Source organism: Acomys russatus, chromosome 12 (assembly GCF_903995435.1).
Source record: "Acomys russatus chromosome 12, mAcoRus1.1, whole genome shotgun sequence".
Taxonomy (NCBI): Eukaryota; Metazoa; Chordata; class Mammalia; order Rodentia; family Muridae; genus Acomys; species Acomys russatus.
In genome coordinates this window covers 57,472,116-57,497,210 of record NC_067148.1, presented here as the reverse complement: position 1 = coordinate 57,497,210, position 25,095 = coordinate 57,472,116, and the positions used below count along the sequence as shown (strand labels likewise).

At 45.8% G+C, this 25,095-nt stretch overlaps 1 protein-coding gene across 1 annotated transcript in view; it reads right to left on the bottom strand.

The window, feature by feature from the left end:
• Nucleotides 1-25,095, bottom strand: part of Epb41l3 (erythrocyte membrane protein band 4.1 like 3) — a 157,151-nt gene that overhangs the window by 5,797 nt on the left and 126,259 nt on the right. Inside the window, exons 11-17 of the mRNA XM_051154467.1 lie at nt 24,646-24,821; nt 21,004-21,224; nt 17,340-17,885; nt 12,327-12,380; nt 9,157-9,192; nt 8,256-8,447; nt 275-397 (exon numbers count right to left, since the gene is read on the bottom strand). Coding sequence (XP_051010424.1) covers nt 275-397; nt 8,256-8,447; nt 9,157-9,192; nt 12,327-12,380; nt 17,340-17,885; nt 21,004-21,224; nt 24,646-24,821 — 1,348 coding nt within the window. The remainder of the gene's footprint in view (nt 1-274; nt 398-8,255; nt 8,448-9,156; nt 9,193-12,326; nt 12,381-17,339; nt 17,886-21,003; nt 21,225-24,645; nt 24,822-25,095) is intronic.

Genomic DNA, 25,095 nt, shown 5'->3' with positions numbered 1-25,095 from the left:
AGGACACCCTTAGGCCCAGCGGATGAGACAAAAGGCTTCTAAAAAATTAAACGCTATTCAAATGCCCTAACATGATTGCTTTTGAGTACAGGAACCAGGTTTTCGGAGTGGCGTGGAAGGCACATGACAGACGCGTGGACCAGCACAAAGGACAATCACTGGTACAGAGGCAAGGCCACTTGGGTGCAAAACACAAATGCATGCCTGCCACAGACTCACAAAGCAGAGCAAATGGGCACAGTCAGAAACACCAAGGATGGGAGCGAACGGCCACCTGCACCCAGCTCTGGGTAGACGACGAGACCCCTCCTATGAACTCTGTGGGTTTTCGCGCAGACTCTAACAGACTGAGGATCTCCGAGCCATCCGTGAGCTTCTCCCCAGAAGACTGCTTAGTCTGAGTGAACAAAGAAAGGACAGTCAAGCACGAGAGAGGCACCTCAGACACACAGATTTGCGGCTTGTTAGACAAAACTGGAGGCAGAGGAAAAAGGGAGGAGGAATGGAGGAGACCACGGAGAGAGCTTGGAAACAGAAAAGAATGAGGCGTAACGTAGCAAACTAGGTGGTCACGAGCCCTCGTGTGCTAAAGCAGAGAGTTATTAGGATCAGGGTGGCGCCGATTTAAGCGGGTCAATATCCCTCCCCTCCCTCCACGCCCGGTCATTGCAAGCCACAGCAGCGTTATCACGTCTTTGGGAACGGGCAGCTGGAAATAAAATGCAAAAGTGTTTTGATGCTGACTTTGGACTGCAGTATTGATTTAATCATGGAAATAAAAAGCTGGGTTTGCTGCTCTCAACATAAAGCGAAGCAGCCAGAGAAACGGGAAAGGTTCAGGGTGGAAGGGCGCCGGTTCAAAAAACTCATGCTGGACCAAGTGAGAGCCACTGGTTACCACCACTTGGGATGAGGACGACTCAGTGACGTAGTGAGCAGTGGCGACCGTGATGGCTGGCTCCTGGGTGTACCGCCACTCAGACAGGCTCTTCCTGCGTGGGCCAAAGGGTCCCACCTTTAGGACCTCACATTCGGGCACCTGCTGGGTTTTGCTGAGCCGGGCGTGGGCAACTGCACCCTCTCCCAGCTCCGGAGCCTTCTGGGCGTCATCTTCCTCAGGGCTTTGCCGACGAGATTCGGCTTCCTTGATGGGCGCCAGGGATTCAGACAATCTCCGCTTTGGGGTCTGGACCTCAGGTCCTCTTCTGGATTTCTCATCAGTCAGGGCTTCTAGGACCTCGTATTCCACCAGCAGGGGACCAACTTTCATGGCGTCTGAAGCGCCTCTCTCTGTCTTCCGCAGGGCTTCCCGCATGGAGAGCTGCGCTGCTTCTTTCTCCCAGTCTTTAGCTTTCCCAGTCATGGTAACTATTCTCCCAGAGACAGTGTCGTAGGACTTTCCCAGCGTGTATGTCTTCTGCATGCTCTCTTCTTGGAGGTGCATCTCTGTGGCCAAGCCATCGAAGCCATGCATGTCCATCATGCCAGATTTCAGCACGTCGGCTGGGATCTCACCAGTTTTACTGCTCACAGTCACCACCTTGTAAGTCACAATCTTTTTCAAATCACCATCAGCTACCTCAGTGGGTATTTTGTCTACAATAACCCAATCCTCTGTGCCCTATATTTGAGATATAAAAGCTAAATTAGAAAAGCTGATGGTACCTTGTTTCTAAAATAAGATAAAAAAAAAAATAGCATAAACTACACTTGAGCATGGGGTCGGCCTGAAGCAAAGGATGACTGTTATCTGCCATCTAAGAATTATGACTGCAGTCTCCACTCACAGAAAATATAATTTCAACCCATCATACATTGTGTGGGGCAGCCTTTGAAATTTCAAGTTTCTTCAAATATGAACATACTTTGGCAATGAATTTATAGGAAACCTACTTGACCGTGCGGTCAGCGTCCGGTTGCGTTTTATCTTAAGATTGGACAGTACAGCTGAGCTACTTAGTGCTACACGTTAGGCACAAAGGGCAGTTGTCCTTCTTTGCTGGTGTTATACAATGCTTCTCCTACTGGTGTCTCCCAAGGAAGTTGCCGGCGTTCTCCAAGTTCCTGTAAATAGCATTCTTCGTGTGTGCAAATTTATCTCCTTACCTAGGGAAGTCAACTCATGACTATACTTGCAGTAATGCACACTGAGAGTCCCCGTATTTGAGGCACTGTAACGGGATTTCCCCTGGCGCAACACTACTGATCGGATCCTTTGGTAAGTAAGACTTAGCAGCTTGTAGAGTTGTTCCGAGCTTAACTATAACCGAGGTTCGATGTCTCAGTAATTTGTGTCCCACATGGCAGAAGAAAGGTAGGGAACCTTGGCCTACAGGATCGCTAACAGATGAGGAGGTAACAGCTGACCAGCCCATCAGATAACAGAAGGCAGGCCAGACCACAGCAGCTGCGCATTCTGTTTTACGACTTAAACTAGGGCGCTATGTTTTGCATTTACTATAGCCTGAAAACTTGAGTCAAGATATCTGCTTGTGTTAAGCAAAATCATTATGGGTTGATCTACATTCTGTCACTGGACTGAAATAAATGACTTGAAAAAAAAAATAACCTCTAGGGTCGATGGGACAGTTTTCTGGAAAATTACTTGATGAGCAGTAGACGCAGAATCAGTGGAGACTCCTGCCCCCATGTTCTTAATCACACTTGGCTAGTAAGAAAATCAACGTCAGTTCAGAGCCTTCAAATTCAGTCATGGTCGCTTGCAACAGTAGCAGTCTCCAGATGAAAACAGACAGTGGGGGAGAGCCGAAGCTTCAGTGGTAATTTTTATCATGCAGAAGTCATGGGCAATATGTAATTATCACTAACAAACTGAGAAAAACCCCCTTTCCCAAAGTCTAAGCAAATTAACACACCCACCCTAGCTTCAAACAAACAAATAAACAAACAAAAATCTAAAGAAGTTAAAAACTGGACACTTTGGTGACACTGGAGACCTAAGAGTGGTTTTTTTTTTTTTTTTACACGAATATTTGTGTTGGCTTTTTACCTGAGACTCAAGGAATGGTGAGCTTCCTTGCTGTAAAAACACAACTTTCTCAGAACTCTCTCTGTCTTCTTTGGTCTGTTTGAATAAAGGGGGTTGGGTTGGAAAAGAGGGAGGTAGACAGTTTCCAGAAAGACGAGTTAGGAAGTGGTACTGCATCACCAATGTAGTCACACCACTCATGTTTTCCTTGAAGAACTACCAATGTGAAAAATGTTCTAGAACCATTTCAAGTTCTAATAATCATTTCCAAGGGGCAATGTTATTTTCTGAAATGGATGCTCCCAGAGCTCAAGCACTTTACATTTCCCGCAAATGCAGAACACACTGGAGTGGTATCCAGGGTTTCTCTCATGGCCCCTAATAGTTCTAAAAGAAAATGAGATGACACTATCCTTCAGAGTAAAGGTAGGAGAACACACTCTCTTCTATTGCTGACAAGTATTCAACCATGTCCTCACTCACAAGCTGCTTGGTGAGGAAAGGTACACACATGGCGGCACATGGGCCATTTGTACCTCTTACCTATAACTGTTAACTTGATAAAGCCGGAGTTTTTGAGAAGGAGACCCCAGAAACAATATACCTTTATGAAAACTCTTTGGAGTTCAGCCCACATTCAAAACCATGTATCAAAAACAGAAACAGCTAACACAGTGGGATAGACTTAGAAGGAAAGTCAGAGCATGGCCTACCTTCCAACCCAACCAGTCCTTCTAGTACTGAGGTGACTATTATTAGCCTCCTGGTCATTTATTAAGAACTACATAAAATTGCTTGCCTATAGGAGGTTGTAGGGGAACATCTGGAACATTCTGTAGGACTTACTACAATAATATTCTCAGACAACTTTATTTTCTTTTATCTTTTGTTGTTGTTTTTTCTGAGATAGGACTTCTCTGTGTAGTCTTAGCTGTCCTGGACTCACATTGTAGTCCAGGCTGACCTCAAACTCACAGAGATCTGCCTGCCTCTGCCTCCCGAGTGCTTGGATCAAAGGCACACACCACCATGCCTGGCCTTAAGACAACTCTTTCTACTGGGTGGTAAGTAGCCCATTTTCATAGGAGAAAATAACTCCTATCCTCTTGCAGTTCTGGAGGAAGACATTGCAAAGGATAAAATTTACTATGAGCAATTGTTAGATGCAGATTAAAAACTTTCAGTCACAACCTCTTTTTCAAATAGAAGTGAGGAACGGGAAGAGAAGTTCAAAACTTATAGGCAGTCTTCCAGAATAACAGTTAGACCTCTCATTATAATACTGAGATGAATGTTATTCCAAAGATAAAAGCTAGGGAAAGAGTCTGGCACCTACACAGTAGGTTTCAGGAAACCTCCTGGCTTCAAAACAAAACAAAACAAAACAAAACAAAAAAACCCAAATAAAACCTAATTTAAAAAATATGTGCCTGTTATTGGAAACATCAATAAAAACAGCTTACATAGGAGGGTAGGTACAAAATTAAGGTGTATTCATGGTCTCCTTCCCAACCCAGCCAGTGCCTCTACTAATGAAGAGATGCGCTCCTGATAAACTGAGGCCTCTACACACTTGTCTTTATCATGGCTAGGAACACAGCCACGTGCATATGCTGCCACTGTATTTAGTTAGTAAACATTGCTCTGCAGTGTACTTGGGGGCAAAGTGCTGTTCTGGGACACACATTCACAGCACGGAGTCTCCGGGTTATCAAGGTTTTTCTACCAATAACTGATAGGGAGCAGGTGAACTTGCAAACACAAAGCTATATTGTATTAGACGCACTATACGTGTTGGGCTCACTATATTACAGATGGGAACACAGCTGTGAATGTACAGCTCACCTGCAGAGGAGGACAGTCCTGGTACTGCACAGGGAATGCTGCTTTTTCATTGGGACTGAGAAAATTTTGATATGCAAGTAATCAGTGAGGAACACAAGTCTACAATGTGCTCACCTATGTGCAGTGTGCAAGGCCTCCTGGGAACTATCGGTACTCAGTGTCACAGATCACATGACTCTTACATGAGCTGATCTGTTCCCTAATGTTCACAAGGACTTGATTTTATCTACCACTTGGGGGCACCTCTGATATTTCTCTGCTATTCAAACATTTGAAACTTGAAATCACTGGCAATCAAAGTCTGACTTTATGTATGGTAAACACATGAAATTCTCAGAATATAATCATTATTAGTTCACCATTCATTTTTAAATATTTTCTAACTGTTCATATATGGTAGCATTTTAAAGAGATAACAATTACTATTGATCACTATAGATAAAAAGGTGATAACATTAAAAAACTAAAGTTATTAGATTTTTTTTCAAAATACCATTTCTTCACTGAAATTCATCAAAAAACCAAAACAAAACAGAAACCAAGTAACCTGAGGCCATAAATTTGAATCTAAGTCTCTTCCTTGTTCTGACAGAAAAGAATTTATCTTATTTGGGATGCAAATTTTAAAAAAGATAAATTAAATATTTCTATGTAGATACAACTGGGCTTCTTTCTACCCTGGATAATTAAAGTAGCCAAATCAAATGACAGAGTCATACCAAGTAATCTGTATCCTTTGAAAAATGCGCCCTATCCACAATCAAACTGATTGCTCTTTGGTCTGTAAATGAATCTGCTTTGTACATGCCTACCTGGAGGCTAAAATGACTGTCTGGCTGTTTATAAAGCCGGAGAGAAAAGCCAAGGTATAAATATAGAAATTGGAGTTGACTTACACAGTAGGACACTTTAGCTGCTCTCTGCGCTGTCTATGGAGCTCCCAGCTGGACTTGGATATCACTGACAAGTGTCTGCCCCTAAGGGGATGTAGAGCCACTCGCCCAGCTGTCTAGGGAAGCGCATGGCCCTGAGAGAACAGCTCCCATCCCTCAGGAGCCAAATCACCTGGCCACTGCTTTCCTGAAGCTTCCTGTTACCCAGTATACATCATTCTCAAGCCCGGACAAAAGCCTCCTGAGGTTGCATCTATGTACAGCAGGGATGGCACATGGGATGCCCGCAGTTTAGCAGAGACATGACAGTAGCCACCAATGCCAGCTCTGGACTCCTCCAGTCGGTGCACCCAAGCGGCAACGCCCTTTAGCCACTAAGGGACATTTGTGTTTGATTAAATTGGAAAGAGCCTCCCTTGGCTGTGTCCATTGCTTGCAGGGACACCAGTCCCTAAGATTCGGAGTAAAACGTTTTGTCAGCCTTTACGGCGTTGACTTTTACAGTCTTCGTGTTTATTAACATCTTAAAAATTCGCATTCAGAACGGCTATCTATCACCCACTGTTTCCTTCACCATCCACGCGAGAAGATGCGATTTTCTTTCTTTGTTTTGCTTTGGTGGCTATTTGTTTTGTGTAGTTATAACTCAGGCCAGTATCTAACATCTTAGCAGAAGTAGAGTAACCCAGATTTTAAAATTACACTAAAATTTATGACAGCATAACAGGTGACATCTACAGGTGTGTGCGTGCGTGTGTGTGCACACCTGTGTATATGTGTGAGTGAAATCATACACGTGTCACAGGACGTATTGGAGGTCAGAGGACAACATTTGGTTCCTGTCTTCTACCACGGTTGGGGCGGGGTTTCTCGTTGCTTGCTGCTGTATATGCCAACCCAGGTGGCTCCGGAGTTCTGAGCACTCTGTTGTCTCTGCCTCTTTTTGTAGCAGGGATATTTGGACTATAGAGGTACATCTGGTTTTAGGGTGCATTTTGGGGAATCAAACGTCTGTCCATATGACTGCACAGCAAGAGCTTTATTCAGTGAGGGAGCTATTCCTGTAGTCCACAAGCGATATTCTTAATCACACAAAGACTATAATGATTAGATCAAACTGACAGTGAAGTTTTGTCTCTTGATCCTTAAGCAATTTGAATGGAACTGGTGTTTAATGGTACAGGGAGACTTCGGTACAATATTCTTGTTTATTCTGCCTAAAAGGAACTTTTTCAAAGCAACTCAGATGGATAGTCAACGCTTCCCTTCTCGGCTAGGCCTGGGTTTGTCATGAGTATGGTGATAATGAGATACTAGGGCTTTTGATAAACAGCGTTCAAAGCAGGTTAAAAGTGTGATGTACAGTAGATGTAATGTGACTCTTATTTCCTCTGCAAGGACTTCAGCATTGCATGCACACGGTCATTTAAAGGCTCCCACACAACAGCTGGAGTTGCTCCCACACAACAGCTGGAGTTGCTCCCACACAACAGCTGGAGTTGCTCCCACACAACAGCTGGAGTTGCTCCCACACAACAGCTGGAGTTGCTCCCACACAACAGCTGGAGTTGCTCCCACACAACAGCTGGAGTTGCTCCCACACAACAGCTGGAGATGCTCCCACACAACAGCTGGAATTGCTCCCACACAACAGCTGGAGTTGCTCCCACACAACAGCTGGAGTTGTAATTTTCTATTCTGTCACAGCATCTTGGGCAAATATCTCCCAAGCAAAAGGTCTTGATAAGGTGGCTAATCAATACAGTGCTCTAAAGATGCAATTTCCAAAAAACCGATTTGTTCTGAAAGAGGGAGATAGCAGGGTGCTCTCTAATGAATGATCAAATGGCCACTGTACCCCCAGAGTAGAGCCATGGGGTGACACAGCTGAGCCCCAAATCTGTCATTTAAAGTCAATTTTCTTATATGGAAATGTCTTACTGAAATAGGGACTTCCGTTATCTGCTTTTCCCATTTAAAAAAAAACAAGCAAGCACTGATTTAGAATTTAGTTAAAATAACCAGTCATAACTAAAATAAAAGATATTAAATTAAATAAAAGCAAAAGAAAATTAAATAAAAGCCCAGTTTTATATGCCAGATAATATCTGTCCTGAAGTGCTATCAGTCTCTGGCCTCCCATTTCAACAGCAGACAGTCTTATCAGGCCTCATTTTCCAACTAACCAGAAGCATACATGTAGGAGAAAAGATGTCTTTACAGAAAGCTCTGGTTCACTAGGAGATCGGCTTCTAACTGACAGTAAAGGTAAGAGTCAGGCGATGAACCCTGAAGCCTCCCTGCATCTGCCTGGTCATTCTTGGCACAATCCCTGCATCTGCCTGGTCATTCTTGGCACAATCCGATGCTGAGACCCACTTTTTAGCCACCTGCTGCTTATCTGGTAGCTTTCTTGGGGGTACTGAGCACCTCATGCCAGCTCTCACCACACCCTCTTCCTAGTCCCAGATCCTAGGAGAAGTGATACCACTGGGCAGAAGACGCCAGTCCCTGGCTCAAATACTGACCTCTTCGGGTACAAGTGGCTCAATCATGGGAGCGTCCTCCTGCCTGGCGGCCAGTCGCACGGGGGACGTGGAGAGCCTCTTTTCCCACTCGTTTGTCAAGGCAGTCTCTGTAGAGGTTTCCAAGAAGGTTCTTTTCAGCTCGCTAATGTTGGTTTGGTGTTTCATCAGTTCATCTTGAGTTTTATCTAGCTCCTAGATTCAGAGCAAGAAGAGTCCAACAGTCAAGACTTTCACAATGGTTTTCTATTCTCTCTCTTTGTAAAGTTTACCAAATACATTAGTAGCCAAAGGGAAACTGAATTTGGATCAGGGTTCAAGACACAACCACAAGCACTCCTGTGTAAATTTAGTATTTCCAGGAAAAGAGAAAGAAAAATAATTTAGTTTCACACAAGCATAAAAAAAAAAAAAAAGTTAAAGGTGAATTCTAAGGAGTATAGTATACATATAACCAGAGAGGATTAAAACAAACACACACACCGGAAACGGGAACCTAAGTCTAGAATAAGGGATCAGAGTGTGCCGAGAAATCACACACAGTCATAAGCAGCAGATCACACAGGTCATGCAGCATGGTTGAGTCCACAGGTATGCCATGGGGGGGAACCACCACACACAAACATGCACTGGTGTGTACCAATACCAACCTCTAACATAAGATTACTATGTTTGACATACACATTTTCACCCTTTATTCGCTTAATCAGACTAGTCTGAAAAAAGGGGAGAAGAGAGGGAAAGGTAAGGGACACGGTAGTCAAGGGATCAAACGCGATTTTGCACACCGTCGGCGTGGTAACCGAGGGGGGGGACATGCAGAAAACATCTGAACATGGCCGACAGACAATGACTTATTACACACTGGCCTGGGGTGGGGGCTGTTGTATGTTTAGTTTTTTACCTGTGCCTTGAGCTCTGCATCCTCCTCCTGGTCCGACTGTCAGCGTGAAGAAAGAGTGGGAGATACAGACTTACCAAGCATTTATTCTAAGGTTGGAGACAGCTATCTATGGCCTATACACACTCACTGTCAGTGGGCACTCTTCTGCACTCACGTGCAATGCTTTGAGGAAGCCTCGAAAGGACAAAGCAGCGAAGGGCTCCTTGCTTGGTGGCTTGGCGGGCAGATGTGTATGCTTTGAAAAAGTGTGGGGAGGGCTGGCAGGCTGTCCTAACTGAACGTTAGCAAAGGCTTCAGAGTCTGGAAGTTGTGGAATCAGTTCACAGGTCCTACGAGTGGCTGTCATTATGGGGTAATGACAGCCCCTCTCTCTGCAAGACCTCACAATGATTATATGCCAGCTCCGGTAACTTCTAGTTACTAGAGCACAGGACTGCAGCTCAAAGAGCTTAATATATAGCATCCTGCATTTTAAAACCGTGTGGAGCCTTGGCTTCCCTGTAGTTACGTACTTTGATTTTTAAATTATTATTATTTTCTTTTTCACTTTTGTGTGTCAGTGTTTTGCCTGCACCCGTGTCTGTGCAGCACTTGTGTGCCTGGTGCCTGCAGAGGCTTAGAGGAGAGCTTTTGATTCTCTGGCAGTTACAGATGGCCCTGCGCTACCACGAGGGTGCTGGGAATCTAAACTAAGTCCCGTGGAAGAGCAGCCGGGGCGCTGAACCACTGAGCCATCTCTCCAGTCCCCACTTTGTTCCTGAGGCAAGGGCACCAACCTCAGGCTATGAAGCACTGGGGTTGCAGGTACGAACCATCACACCCAGGGGGACCTTTATACTTAAACGAGTTTTAGAGGGGGGAAAAGATTGATTTACACGGAAAGGAAGGAGGTGTAAACAAAGCCAATCACCACCAACAGCGTTATTAGATCATTCTTTAAAATGATAAAAAAAGTAATTTTTTAAAGTTAAAATGATACACATTAAAAATATCTCACAGACAAATCCATTATCCTTCTTTTTCCAGTTTTAAGGGCCTAGCTTATTCTTGGCCTGACACTGAACTACCAGAGGCCACGGCCCATAGACCAGCATAAGGCTATTTCTCAGCACAGCTCTCGAACTACAGCTTGGTGTTCTGCTCCTTTTAAGACCAGAGTCAAACTACAGGTGAGAACAGGTCACGCTCAAGTAAGTAGCCCTAAGAAAGTGTCCACTCTGCCTAGAGCTCCGCATTTTCTGTTTTATTTTTGTTGAAATAGAATCTTGCTGTATTGCCCAAGCTGGCCACAAATTTTGTCTCAGCTTTCCAAGTGTTGGTATTACAGGTGTGCACAGCCACCTCTTAGCTGGTGTCAGATTTCTTACCAGCCTGTGGGGACCAAGGAGCTTTGTCTGTACATCCCTGTGACGTAGTGATGCTGGTGACACAGAGGGAAGGGACCGTGTACACAAGGGCGACAGGGCACCAGCCCAGTACTGGGGACAAGCTGATTCTTAAACATGGGTCAGATTACAGCTCTATATTTTTTTTAGGTTTCACAATGTGCCAGATTACACAGAGGTGCACATTTGCTTTAGTGCCATGAAGCAAATTAAAGAATTGCCATAGAGACTTAAGACTCACTCCCAGTATTTATCGGGTTTGGATGCTCTCTACCAAATGCACTAGCCTGAGGCTATTTACAACTATCTCTTACAATTCAAGGTGTAGTTTTTTGTTTTTTGTTTATTTTTGGCAAAGAAAAATGAGCAACCTGTGCACGTAGTTATGAAGAGACTGGGAAATGGTGCCACGCTGTTATCTTCTACTTTAAAATGTCATGATTTATAAGCTGTGGCTTCCTAAGGAAGAAACCTTATGAAATACCACCAGAAAATAATTTTTTTCTGAAGACATTTTCAGTTAAGTGATACGTAGAGAGCACTTACAATACTTTTAATCCTCCCCAGAAAGTATGGTTATTATTGAATTATATAAAAACACAGCATGTGGCCTAAACTCTGTCACAAAGTAAAACCTAAATTCTTCTGGCATCGTGAGAAATGAGCATCGTGATTTCCATACTCTGTATTGTTTTTACTGTGTTCTTTAAACATTTTAGCCATCTGTCTATGTGTGGGAGGGTGAGCACATATGAGTGCAGGTGCCTGTAGAGGCTACAAGCATCTGAGTCCCTGGGAGCTACCCCACGTGGGCGCTTGGATGCCCTCCTAGCTGCTGAGCCATCCCTCCACCTTTATCATATTTTAATTGCTACTAATAGTGCAGATTTTAAGAATAGCAAGTCACATACACATCTAATATATCTTAAGGACTTAATTCAGGAGAAACAATAGGATGCTGTCTTTTACACTTTGCACTTTTCTTTTTTACAAGTAGTAATTTGCTGGTTCCTTGTGGAATTTTTTTCCCTAAGAGTGACTTGTGTTATAGCCAAGGCCTCAAAAATGTGTTTAATTTTACTTTAATAAGATTAGCTGGCCATTGGGGTTTTAAAGATATATCTGTATCCAGCCGGTAAGATAACTCAGTTCTCTGTGAGCCTTCTGCCTTACTGATCATGGCTAGCATGCACAAACAGCCTCTGATCTGAGACAGGAGAATCACTGTCCTCCTTTCCTGCCTCCCGGTCCTCTTCTGTCTTTAGGGTATTGTCCTCAGATAACTGATTCTCAAGATGTAACCCCAAGCCGGCTGTGGTGGCACACGCCTTTAATCCCAGCATTTGGAAGGCAGAAGCTGCTGGAGCGCTGTGAGTTCAAGGCCAGCCTGGTCTACAAAGTGAGTCTAGGACAGCCAAGGCTACACAGAGAAACCCTGCCCTGAAAAACAAACAAACAAACAAACAAACAAGCAAGCAAGCAAACAAACAAACAAACAGATGTAACGCCCAAGACTTTTGGGAACCAGTTAGAAATATAAGTCCGGCGCTTTCCTCAGCCCCTCGGAACCCGAAACACGAGGCCAGGACCATTCAGATCACTTTGATAAAAGCCACAGTTTGAGAATTGCTGGCAAAACCCAAGCAAACCAAAACCTAAAAGCAAAACAAAATTTATTGGGCTTCTGTGGAGTCAGCTTTTCTTTCCAGTCTGAAAGCTAAAACAGAGAATCCTCCCACAAAGCATCTGCGCCAGGAAACCCCTGCGCTCCCGCCTTAGCCTCACCTCGGTGGCACTGGTTTCCCCATCAGCCGCGGTGTCTGTCCGTTCACTGTCAGTCTGCGGATCACAGAAGCCAGCAGATCCGAGGAGGAAGCAGGGACAGAAAACAAACCGGTCTGGTCAAACAGAGCGCACACCGGTAGGACCACTCACTCTCTTTCTCTGGGATCCGTGGAATCCCACCTTCCCACAGGGAGGGGGCATGGGCATGAGCAAAGCAAAGAAGAGGCAGAGCTTGGGGGTCTTCGGCAGAGCCCCTCCGAGGTCAAGACCCGAGGCGCACACACAGTGGGCCACCCTGAGCTGTCTGCTTTCACAGTTCAGAACATCAGGCTGTCTCCCCTCCCCCACCACCTTCCCCTGACACCCCTAAAAGCTCTCCTAAGAAAGCTGAACACAAATCAAACGGAGGTTCATTTATACATATTTTACTCTAGCAATGCCACATTAGGAAAGCAAATAAATTTAGATTTATGCTAATAGCTACTATAATAGTCACTGGACTTTCAGCCCCTCATTTATACCGTTGGATCACCCACTATGACCACCAGGCTGTCTGCATTACCAGTTAATGACTAGAGTGTACACTGGTGAATCGCAGGCATATATTTCATATAGAAAAAAAAAACACAACTTGATTTTTCAGATAGCGTTGCAAATGGGTAACAGCTCTGTTGTTCACTTTGCCCCACTCTCCGATATAAAGAGGTATAGTCAAATATGCATTTAAACATCCCATCGCAAGAGGACCATTCAGATGATGCGAATGATAGTAATAATAAATTGAAAAAAATAGAAAGAGACATCTACTCAGAGACAAGTCAAACAAAGCACAGCATTTGGCAGAACCAAGGGTTCGGGGAGGGGGTGGGGGGGGTACTGGAAGAGCCGGTTTGGGCCTCACTTTTAACACTCATGTGATTTGATGTGCTTAAAACAAAAAACTACTTTCTATTGAGAAGATGAGCCATCAAGTGCAAAGTGGCTTTTCATCCACACATTTCAACCAATTATTAGTAAATTCCCGTCAGTCGAGGCCATGTGGCTAATATGCTGAAGGCCAGCACTGGCATTAGGGTTGTAGAGTTGTGGTTCTAAATACAACTTCGATGTCCAACGGATATTAGAAATGGTGGTCAGGTCTGCTCTGTCTTTCTTTTTAAAATTTACTTAGTTTTACTATTTTATGTGCATTGGTGTTTTGGTCTGTGTGTGGGTGTCCACAGACTGGAGTTACAGACAGGCGTGGGCTGCCGTGGGCTGCTGGGGGTTGAACCCAGGTCCTCTGGAAGAGCAGCCAGTGCTCTTAACAGCTGAGCCATCTCTCCAGCCCTCTGTTTCATCTCTTCTGATCTATCTGCCCAGGAGAGTTCCCTCACACTATCTCAAAACTTTGGTTTTACATATTCCTAAGACAAAGGAATTCACCTGTGCACTTAACAGCTTATGCCTGAGAATGGAGAAAAAATAAAATGGAAGAGATATTTTTCAATGACCTGAGAACCGCAGTTTAAAAAGTGGGGCAGAATTAGTGTCTACTCCTTCTCCTTTAAAGGGAAGGCATGGCCATGGTAGCCCCAGGCCTCCATGCAGACAGCCGGGGAAAGGGCAGTTTGAATTAGTACAGAACACAGAATAACTTGAAGACATTTTTAGGCCTTCAAGAAAATAAGAACCACTTGTGTTTGGAATATTAACTGCCTGCGACAAACACATCTAATGCTATTGAGGAAATTCTCTCCCACTTAAAGAGGATTCCTTACGACTTTAAGTTTTACTTCATGAACTTGCCAACATCTTAGCATTAGAACGAGGGGTCGATGTCAGACCATGCTCAAACTCTTCTTTTCAAACCTGTGACGCACTGGGCATAGTCCATAGTTTAACCTTTTTCCCCCCCATGGAAAATGGAGATAATAAGAGCTGTGCCCATATTCGTAAGAGATATCAAATGCTTTATGGAATTCCTGTCACACAGAATCACAAATTGCCAGTGGCAACTGAAATGTAATATATTGTTAGCTATTACTCTGATGTTCCTAGGTATCAAATGGTCTTTTCTAAACTCCTCCAGAACCTGGGTGCAGGGCATGTGCCTGTAGTGAGGCATGAGGACCAAAAATTCAATGTGGTCAGAAAAAACCTCCATTGTAGACGCCTTGAAATTCCTACTGTATGGTCCAATCTATCAACAACAGTAATAATAACCGAATAAAGAAGTTTTGGATAGCAGCAGTTATTTATATTGATATTATTAATAATAATAAAACATGACTGTGACTACACCACACTGCGGAAGGACAGGGTGCCACGAGTGATTGTGCGGCACCATCTTTACACAATTTAAAGTTATAAGCTGGTTGATGAATTAATTTTTCTTACATACTTGATTATTTGAATAAATCTCCCTTTCCGTAGTATTATAAAAATTACTCAGAAATCCATATATAATCCCGTCCTATGGTATGGTAAACTAAATTCATCTTAGTGTTTCATGGAAGGTGATTTGATATTCTGCCTCTTATTTTACCATTCTGAAAGCTGAAGAGAAATACTGCTGGGCCAACTGCTTCATTATCTGAAGTGATTAAGTGCGTGTATGCTGGGTCTTGCTTTTGAGAAAGCCAATAACTGATTAACTGTCTACAACACAAGGAAAATGTAGAAAGGTTCATTGTCATTAGTGATTTTGCGAAACAAAAGGGGGCAGAGATGAATTGCGTTTTAAGAACTCATTCAGTTTGGCTGCCAAAGCACTTGAGGCCTACAGATAAAATAAGCCATATAAACAAGTGGTGTTTTAAGAAATGGGAGGACCCAAATACGAATTTTTCATCTTAAGATGACTAGATTGTGAGGCTCTCAACACTTGGGGTTGAGTCAATGTTGAACAGATGGCCAAACCCAAAGCCTTGGGGTACAGTGGTGCTAGCACGGGCAGGCACCAGGGGGCTGGAATACACGGGGAATGGAGGCTGCACTGGCCAGTGTTGGCTCAGCCTCACAGTGTGCAGCACTGAGGCCTGGGGCCGGAGAAGCTCCCACCCAGTGTGGTACCCAGGAGCGTAAAGCGGGGATGCTGTGATTTGCTTTGCTGATGTAATGCAGACATGCCCAGGTTTAACACTGGCTCTCATGCACCGACTCCCACAACATGTAGACCCTGGATTAGGCACAAGATCTGTGTGGTTAGCACGAGGGAAGTTCAAATGAACGGTGGCTCGGGACTGAGAAGAGCAGGTGAGCATGGGGACCTACGCCTCTGCTCAAAGAGAAAGCGAATTTCCACGTTGGCAAGCCGTCAGTGGTCTTTGCAGATAATGTGCTATCCCCAGCGGCAGCACGCTCAAGTGCTCTTCCATCTGATGGTGTTGCCACTGTGACAGTTGTGTTAAAAGCCTAAGGTTTAAAGTGGCTCCGAAAGTCTGTTGCAATAGAAATATCGTTATCTACTTGTGCACACACACAGAACCTGGAAAAGGACTCTTGAGCAGTAATGAGTTGGAACACCTAGGCTCCCCTTTAAAACACCTGTGGGAGCATTCACGTTTGCCCTTTGCTGCTCGGAAACAGTCGCCCGGCTACTAAAGGTAGGCGCTGACACATTTTAGCAGCACTACACACTAACAAATGCGGGCCAAATTGCCACTTTCTAGCTGAGTGTGGAACCAAATAGACCTTTCTTTCTTCTTCTTTCTCTTTCTTTCTTTCTTTCTTTCTGTCTGTCTTTCTTCTTCCCTTCCTTTTTCTTTCTTTTTTTTTAATGTGTTGTCTCGACTTTGTGATTTTCTTCTAACGCAAAGAGTGCTTGGCTTGTCTCCAGTCACATATAGTGCTTGCCTTGAGGGAACAGGCAAGCTTGGGTGAAGACATGACAGCCGGTGCCTCTGGGGGGCAGCTTCTGGTCTTTGCCCTGTGTTCTGACTGACATCCTTTGGAAGGGAAACTGCTGTGCTGTTCATGGGGCTGTGGAGCCATGGGAAACAGAGCAGTTTGGAGGAGAAGCTGCTTGTTACACGGACTACCCTAGTGGCTGGGCTGAGGGGCAGGAGGGGGACAGGCTCAGAATTTGGGGTTTTCTCCCGTTATAAGATCACCTGGTGCTGGGCGTGGTGGCGCACGCCTTTAATCCCTGCACTCGGGAGGCAGAGGCAGGCGGATCGCTGTGAGTTCGAGGCCAACCTGGTCTACAAAGTGAGTCCAGGATGGCCAAGGCTACACAGAGAAACCCTGTCTCGAAAAACCAAAAAAAAAAAAAAAAAAAAAAGACCCACCTGGCCAAGGGCCAGACACGTCAAGTCTGGCTGTTGCACATTCAACTGTTGGGTCTTTCGCTGCTGTCTGATACACACATGGGCATGACCAGCATAAAGCGAGGAAAGAAACCTGTCCCGTTCCTTTCTGGACACCACGGCATTACATATGTGGTCCCTGTGGTTCTTTCCGGCCTGTGTGGGATAAACTGTCGTTGGTAGGCATTCCCTCTAACCCAACAACGAGAACTTGTATCCCATTCCAAAACTTTGGGGATCTGGAATTTGGCATCCCACGGGAAGGAAAAACAGGACAATTTGAGGATGCTACTTGAACACAATGATACGTGGCCTCAACCACAATCCCTTGGTCACAATCCCATCCGCCTCTGCTACTTATTTGTATTATATGGGATTCAACTTACTCGACCATAACTGAGCAGAATCTGTAGCTAAGACATGACCTTTCCACAGTGAGTGGGGCATTTGAAGCTGCGTTCTGCTGAGTCCTTACTTAGCCCACGTCGAACTCGGTGGGTCACGCAATGATTACAGCGGGCTATAGACTGCTACAGCCACATGGTGTTGTGCCTAACCCTGGGGCCTGGCTTGGACTCCCCAACACGAAAAACCCTCAACGTAGTGGCACAGACGATAAATGAGGCTCTGAAAGTAGGACCAGTGTCGCAGCAGCCAGCTAACACTGTTTCGGACTGAAGCACGGAACACGCAGGGGAAGTGTGTTCTATGCTGAGGTACACACCTCTTCTTCTGAACTGTCACTCGGGTCATTGTCTAGGGAGGCGCTCAAGGAGGCCGCCTTGGGCTCCAGGTAGCAGAGGCACAGAGCCAGAGGGAAGGAGAGAGTGAGGGCGTATGGCACTGAGAAGGAAGCAGACAGCAGGAAGAAGAAGATGAAGAGGAAACACGGTAGGAGGGAGGGCGAGCGGATGGGCAGGAAGTGCTGCCAGCTCTGGGGCAGCAGGTTGGTTTCAGACAGGTTGGGGAACGAGAGGTACCCGTCGTCGTCTAGGAGTGAGGGGAATGACTCAGGGAGCTGTAAGGAGAAGGAAAACAGTGTGGCTCCTTTGCCGGTCTGCTGCCTATAACTAAATGCCATGTCCTGGTCCCCTCCACAAGCCTTGCCCTGGCCGTTGGACTCCGAGGCTGGCTCAGCCTGGGGCAGCGCGGAACTGGAACCGGTGCTTTCCTTCTCCTTACGCCGCCTGCGAAGCTCTGTGGGAGATGCGGGGTCAGGATGGGCTGGTGGGGGTGACAAGGGACATGAGTCGGTGCCATGCCCGGGTGACTGATGTGAGAGAGACAGGGAAAGACAGGAAACAGTCAACGTGGATGCAAAAAGGACAAAAAGAAAAGTGCAATTAGTTAACGGTTCTCACGGGCATCAACATAAAACTGTAAAAACAAGAGCTTTAAAGCAGTCAGGCTGCTTGGCAGCGATGCTCAGGGGGACTAAGGCTCTCCTACTAGACCATCATACAACAGGCTGAGATGTCGTTAAAGGTCAGGTCGTACGTCGCTGTGGAGAAGCCAGCATAAACACGTTTGAAGAGCGAACAACTCTAATCAGTGAAAACCAAGACTTTCAATAGCGTCTTCTTGACCTCTAGGTAACCGACCAGTCCCACAGCTCAGTGGGGTTAAACATAAGAATGAAATTCGATTCAAATTTGGACTGTGTTCAATTTCTAACCATCTCTCCTTCCTTGGTTAGCCAACTAGACCCCAAACAGGTGGGTCTCTGAATCGCGAAGTTTCTGGCCCCATTCCTGTCTGAGAACAGTTACAAATGGGGATGAGGGTGCCAGCAGTGAGCACTTCGGGGTTAAGGACGTTTACCAGCAAAAGGAACAGGCTTCCTGTAACGTGGCTTCTCAGTGTTTGCCGTCAGCTACACATGGTCTGCAAATGGGAAGATGCAGCCACTTGGCCCCCTTCCGGCTTCTGTAGCAGAGGAGGCACGTTTCTGCCTGAGGGTAGAATCCTGCATTACGAAGCAAGCATTCCCAACGCGGTGGTCCCCGCAACCTGCTGCTTTTATGAGCTTGGAGAACCGACTCCATTGGTTGGGACCCTGGCAGTCTCAGGAGCCAGAGCCAGAAGCAGGGAGTCCCTAACGGGCTGGGGAGAAGCGTGGTAAGTTCAAGGCCAGGTCATATGGCGCTTGAGATAGCCTTCTTCAGCTGCCCTGCCTCCGTGCGCGAGTGCGTGCCTGTGCGTGTGTGGTACCTAGCAGCTTCAGAGCACGAGATTACTCAGCCTGCTCGGTGGTGGTTATTAATGTGATAAATATAGCAACAAAGGGGCAGAAAATGCACAAATAAAATCACATCTGAAGTACGAGGGACAGAGGCAAGGCCCGATAAAGGTCGGTCTGGATGTGTCAACCTCTGGAATGTTTCCTTGGCACTCACACTTGACATGAAACATTGCACCCTGACCAGGCGTCTGCACAGAGCTCATTCAGCTAAGAACAATGCAGATGCCACATGCAGCCTCTTCATGAAGGCAGCGCTCCCCAGGCTGTGAGACACTGCCCTGGACCTGGGGCTGGGGGTGGGGCAGTCATCAGCTACAGCGACATGCCCCTGCCCAGGCGGCCTGGGAACAGTCCTTTGCACATTATTTCCAGCGGTGAAGTTTCATTTTGCTTCAAAACAAGCATCCTCCATGTAGATTTTTGAAGATGATGGAAAAAGAATAAAATTATGGTTTAATCTTCTGTGCTGTGTGTTAAATGGCTTTTGGAAAGGCAGCTTTGCAGAGGGGAAATAAAGACTGGCAGTACCCAGTCAGTATTAGGTCTCAGTTACAGCCTCCCTGAGGAGGCGCTGCTGAAAGGCCACCTTCCTGCTGAAAGGCCATCTTCCTGGAGACTAGGGATATGAGGGGACAAGTTTTCTGTGCCTTTCACTTCCCCAGGACAGCAATGGTCAAGGGGGTTGGGCACTGCATGTTCCTATTTGTAAAGGTCACAGGTGGCCTCTAAACAACAAAATGAAGGGAGAAGACCTGGAAGTACTTCGGGAGCAAACATAAAATCCTTTCTTTCTGTTTGCCATTTAAGTGTATTTTCACAGCCATGCCCATCATCTGTAGGCACTGGCTAAATCTCAAGAAAGCCTGTGACCATCAGGTGCAGGAACCGCTCGCGTTTGCGTCCCAGGTGGGCCATCTCCCCTCCCCACCGCATCCCAGGTGTACGGTCTGACCCTTGGCTTAAGTGATGAGAAGACTGCAAAGGCCAGGTTTAGAGCAAAGCACACCCAGGCAGCAGATGTGACCCGAAGGCCCTGCTGCCATTTCTGACTTGGGGCTGATATCTGTGTTAGCAAAACAAAGAATCTGTTCCTAGCAGGGAAAGTGGAATAGTCCATGGGGTGACCTGAAACACTTTTATCTATGATAGAGAGTGTTGATTTATTCAGTTTAGGTGTTTTAGGTGTTGGACGGTAAGCTAAGGGGTTGTGCATGCTAGGCCCAGTCCTTCGTCACTAAGCCACATCCTTGGAGGCAGATGTCATTTATCGGATGAAGAACTGCTTAGGAGGCTGCTGAACTGTCATGGGAAGAAGCCCTGTGCAGTCCCAGGCAACTGTTCTTTGAAGAACATTTGTATGTAAAAAAAACCACCAGGGAATCTAATACAGTCAGGGTAAGCTGGAGACTGCAAGATGGTTCACCTCTCACGCCCCCCTCTGTGTGTGCTGGACAATTCAGGGGGCTCTCATTTCCATTTGTACTGTGCACGAAACCCCCAAATATGTTAAGTTTTAAGCTGTTTTTCTAGCAAGTTGATATAATATTGGATCATAAGAAATCTATCTGAAACCAAAAAGTAATATTTAAAATTCAATTTGGGGGAAGTGATGTCATAACATGCACGAATGAATCCTGCTATTATGTCAAATTCACTTTGCTCTTTCATCGCAACACAGGCTTGTATAGCCCTTTCAAAACACGGCCACCCCTTTGCAGATTAGATCATAGTTAGAAGACTAAGAGATTAGATATAAACACTCAGGTTATGATAAAGCATACCATATTTGGGTACGAGTCGGGCCAGAAACAATCAATGGCTTTAGATTATGGCTTTAGTGACAGGTATAAAAGGTGAGTCCAAACAGAAAAGAAAAAAAAAAAAAAAAAAAAAAAAAACCTTTGAATTATCCAAAGCACTTTTAAAGAGATCTATACAGAACAGCTGTTGAAAGTCTTGTATACACACTCCTTGTTAAAAAGTTTCCAAAATGTTAAGAAAACAACGTTTAGAGAAAATGCTAAAATACTGCTAATCATATAAAGGCTGACATGACCATGACCAGCGCTTGAGTCTGAATGCTCCTCCACCCAACACACTCCTGGCCTCCCGTCTCAGAACAGCTAGAAGGCAGCCGGAGCTGTACCTTTCCCTCGTGCCGGAGGGCTGCAACGGGCGTGGTTTCCTCAGCCCTCTTCCTTCGGTCCTCGTCCTCCACAGGCTCCTCCTCAGCCTTTTTCTCTGGAGTCACAGTGGTGATCAGGTTGGTCTGAGAGATGCCCTTTGTTGTGGCGTACTGGCCTGTGCCAACCTCTGCAGCAGACATAGAATCCTTCATGTACATCTCATGGTTTTCATTCACTGATGCTAAAAGCAAATGCAATCGGAAATAAAATCCCAAATAGTTAAGTCAGAAGACAGAACAGCGACACCACGTGGTACCATTGCTGGGGGAAAACCACCAGTGGAGGGTCAGGCAGGTTTGCGTAGGCAAAGGGGGCGGGGGGCACTGCTGCAGGGACCGACAGCCAAGCACTACAGCTCTCTGCATCACCTGGCCCAGGGGTCCTGGACTCTAGAACGATGCTTAGCATTCTCGTGCCCTCTGGTGGGGTGGGGAGGACTTCAAGGAGAGGGTGGGGAGGACTTGAAGGAGAAGAGGCGGGTTTTACCCAGCAGCACTAGGTGGGCACTCCAGAGTCACACTAAGTTCAACAGTCCGCAGCAGTATTCATGGTAAGTGCTCTAGTAACTTGGCTGAGCATGCCCACGAAGTGCCACCCGTCAGGGGAAAATGGAGTAGTTCTATTGTTGCTCGGTGTTGAAAAGCCCATCGCTCTTACAATATAAAAGCTCAAAACACAGTAAGAAACTTTAATAATTTTTGGCAGAGATTAAAAAAATTTAGACGGTCATTCCTTTAATTGATGTAGGGAAGTGTTTTAATTTCCACTGCGTGTTAAACAGATGGTGATTTTATATATATTTATATATACATATATGTGTGTGTGTGTAATATATTTATATATTACATATAATGTATTATATATATAACATATTCATACACACACACATTTTTGTGAGCACAGGGATGTGAGGTCAGCCCCTCATCCAGCTGAACACATGCAGAGGCAGAGCACGTGAGCACAGGGATGTGAGGTCAGCTACTGTCTTAGTAAAAGATTCTTCAGTCAGCTCAGTGCTTAATTCAGATAAATTTAAAATTTTGCTATTTATTCTTTTAGGGCTTAGATACCATTAAAAAAACCCAGTGAAGTTTATAAGCACTGTTTTTTAAATACCGCATAGTTTGATCACAGACAGAAAGCAAGACCTGAGTTCACGTCTTAGGTACTTTAGAATAAGAAGGCTCTAAGTGAGGCCTCTCACTAGGCTGTTCTCTGCCTCTTCACACTGATGAAAAGCTCACAGGGGACACGGCTTCTCAGCGGCCAGTTATGCTGTTATGTTACACGGGGCGCTGTCACATCATCAAGCAGCTTAATGCTCTAACATGCGGGCATGGCACCAGGCTCCAAAGCAGAAAGCATTCTAGAACTGGCAGGGCAACAGAGAGCGGGAAGACACATACTAACATCACTTTTGGGCAGAAAGGAAGAGACAGCTTGGTATTAGTACAATGATCTCACAATTGCTTTCTGTTTTCACACAAAGGTCAAGAGGAATGCAACACTGACAACAACCGCACTCCCTCAGGTGCACAACACAGAACAAGGTAGGTGGTGTTCAGGGAAAGGAGAGACGCTGCAATTCTGCAGACATTCCTCAAATACTGACTCAGAGAACATACGAACTCTCAGCCAAGAGTCTCCAAAGAGCAGGAAGAAAGTTTGTGGCATAAACATGGAGATTTTCCTGTCTTAATTCAACTGCAAATGTTCTAGAAACACTGAAAGATACGGAGCGGCAGCATCCTCTCTAGGCACCTACTGTGGGGTGTGCCAGTACTCCTCCGAACACTTAGCCTGCATGCTCACGTCCTTTAGAGAGAATGACACACTACTTACACACAACCTGTGCACATTTGCCTCTGGTGTTTAAGCCATCTCTACTGTTTTTTTTTTTAAAGAACCTAACACAATGTAAATAATATGGAAATCGTTACCAAATTGTACTGTTTAGAGAATCTGTGTATTCAGTATGGATGTGATTCATGCTTTAAGGGGCAGAAACAGTGGCAGTTGTAGCTGTCTGTCAGCTGTCTGTGTGTCTGTCTATCTTCTCTACTGGTGCTGGGGGCGGAACTGAGCTCAGGGTTCTGGGCCTGCTTGGTAAGCTAAATTCCCCCACCCACCCTGGAGTCCCTCATGTTTTCAGCCTATACAGCTTCATCCTACATTTGGTTGACTGCAGAGTCAGAATCTCCAAAGATGAAGGCTGATGTAACTGATGCTGGCCATCTCACAAAAGCGTCTAAGGATGATTATCAACACAATGATAGTGACAATTACATTGACGCCAAGACTGCGTTCCCACGCACCGTCTTTCCTCTTCATGGCAGCCCTGCTGAATGTGGTCCTATGTCCGTTTTTACGTGACTAAAGCTGAGGGCCACAGAACGTATTTTCCTACATGCTACATAGGCGTTGTTCCTACATTGGAACATTCATAGCGCAGCACGGTTGCTCCTTAATCAGGAGGTTGGGGAGTGGCTCGCCCTTGGCCACCCTGAGACAAGGTAAATGGGTCAAGGGGAGCTACGACCCACCAAGGAGTGGCAGGAAAAATTCAGATGGGGAAAGAGTGACCCAGGCAATCTAACTGTTTCCTTTTTATTTAGGCTTACCTGTTAAAGTTCTTTCAGATATGACTAATTTGCTATCCATTCAGGATGAGTCCTCCAAGAGCCAGCCAAGTCACGGCCAGGGGCGGGATTAGACCTGCCCACTGCCAGGCCCTAAGTGTCCTCCTACTGCTGGCAGGCTCTGGAGCAGGAAGCAGAGCCCTTGGTTGTGAAGGACAATGTCACAACAAAACCACCCCCTACTGCAAGCTCAGGTGATGCTCTCCACTTAGGTGAGCTCGCCGCCGCCACTGGCTGCTTCGTGTGACTGGACAGCAGACAGGGTCACGCACCACAGCGAGGCTCTCTCCCAGCTACCACAATTCTTATTCTCCCTAATTGTTTTAGAAACAGAGATGTATTTAACTTACAGTTTTCTTTCTCTTGATCCCTGAAGACCTGCCTGGAGGAGATCTGAACTCTAGAACGGGAGTCCCACATGGAGGATGAAGGCAACCTTCTTGGGGTTCAGTCTGCTAAAACTGAGATCGTCGCTTGCCTGGTCCTAACTGAAGTACTCCTACACGCACTCCCAGTGACATAGAGCGACACAGACTGTATTTCAGAGGTGAGAATGCTCAAAGCCTGCCATTCAGCTCCTCAGGCCCACACCGTGTCATTCTTCAGAGAGCAAGGAGATGTCTGTTTAGCCAAAGCTCCCGGTGGTTTCATATGCCCCGCTGTGGAGCTACCAGGAGCTATTGAGGGCCACTGAGTGATGCCACTGAAGGCCACTGAGTGATGCCACTGAGGGCCACTGAGCGCCACTGAGGGTCACTGAGGGCTGCTGAGGGCCATTGAGCGACACCACTGAGGGCCACTGAGGGCCCCTGATGGCCGCTGAGCACCACTGAGTGCCACTGAGCACCCCTGAGGGCCACTGAGCACCACTGAGGGCTGCTGAGGGCCGCTGAGCGACACCACTGAGGGCCACTATGTGACACCACTGAGTGATGCCACTGAGGGCCACTGAGCGATACTTACCTCCATCCAGGCTGCGAGACATGGTGTATCGTTTGCTGGATGAACGTTCAAAGTAAGGTGCTGGGCGGTCTATCAGTGCACTGGCTCTTCTCGTCTGCGCCTGAGTTCTGCCACTGTAGCGGAACTTGGAGCCCAAGGTCAGGAATTTCTTTGGAGGTGCTTCTGGCAGCAGGAGTCTAAAAGTATTACAGAAAACACCAGGAAGATTAACTCACATTCAGATAGTGTTTAAAGCTTATTGCTGTGCTTTCTGTGCTAAAAGTTTAACGTACAACTTGCAGTTAAGTGAATCTAACTTTATAAAAAGAAACATTATCGATACATACAGCGTGCATTTACTGGGAATATTATACAGAAGTTAAAGCAAAACAGGTGTTGGCCAGTGGCAGAATGTGTGCCCAGCATGCCAAGCTCCTGGGGTCTATCCCTCGCACTACTGAAAAATAAAAT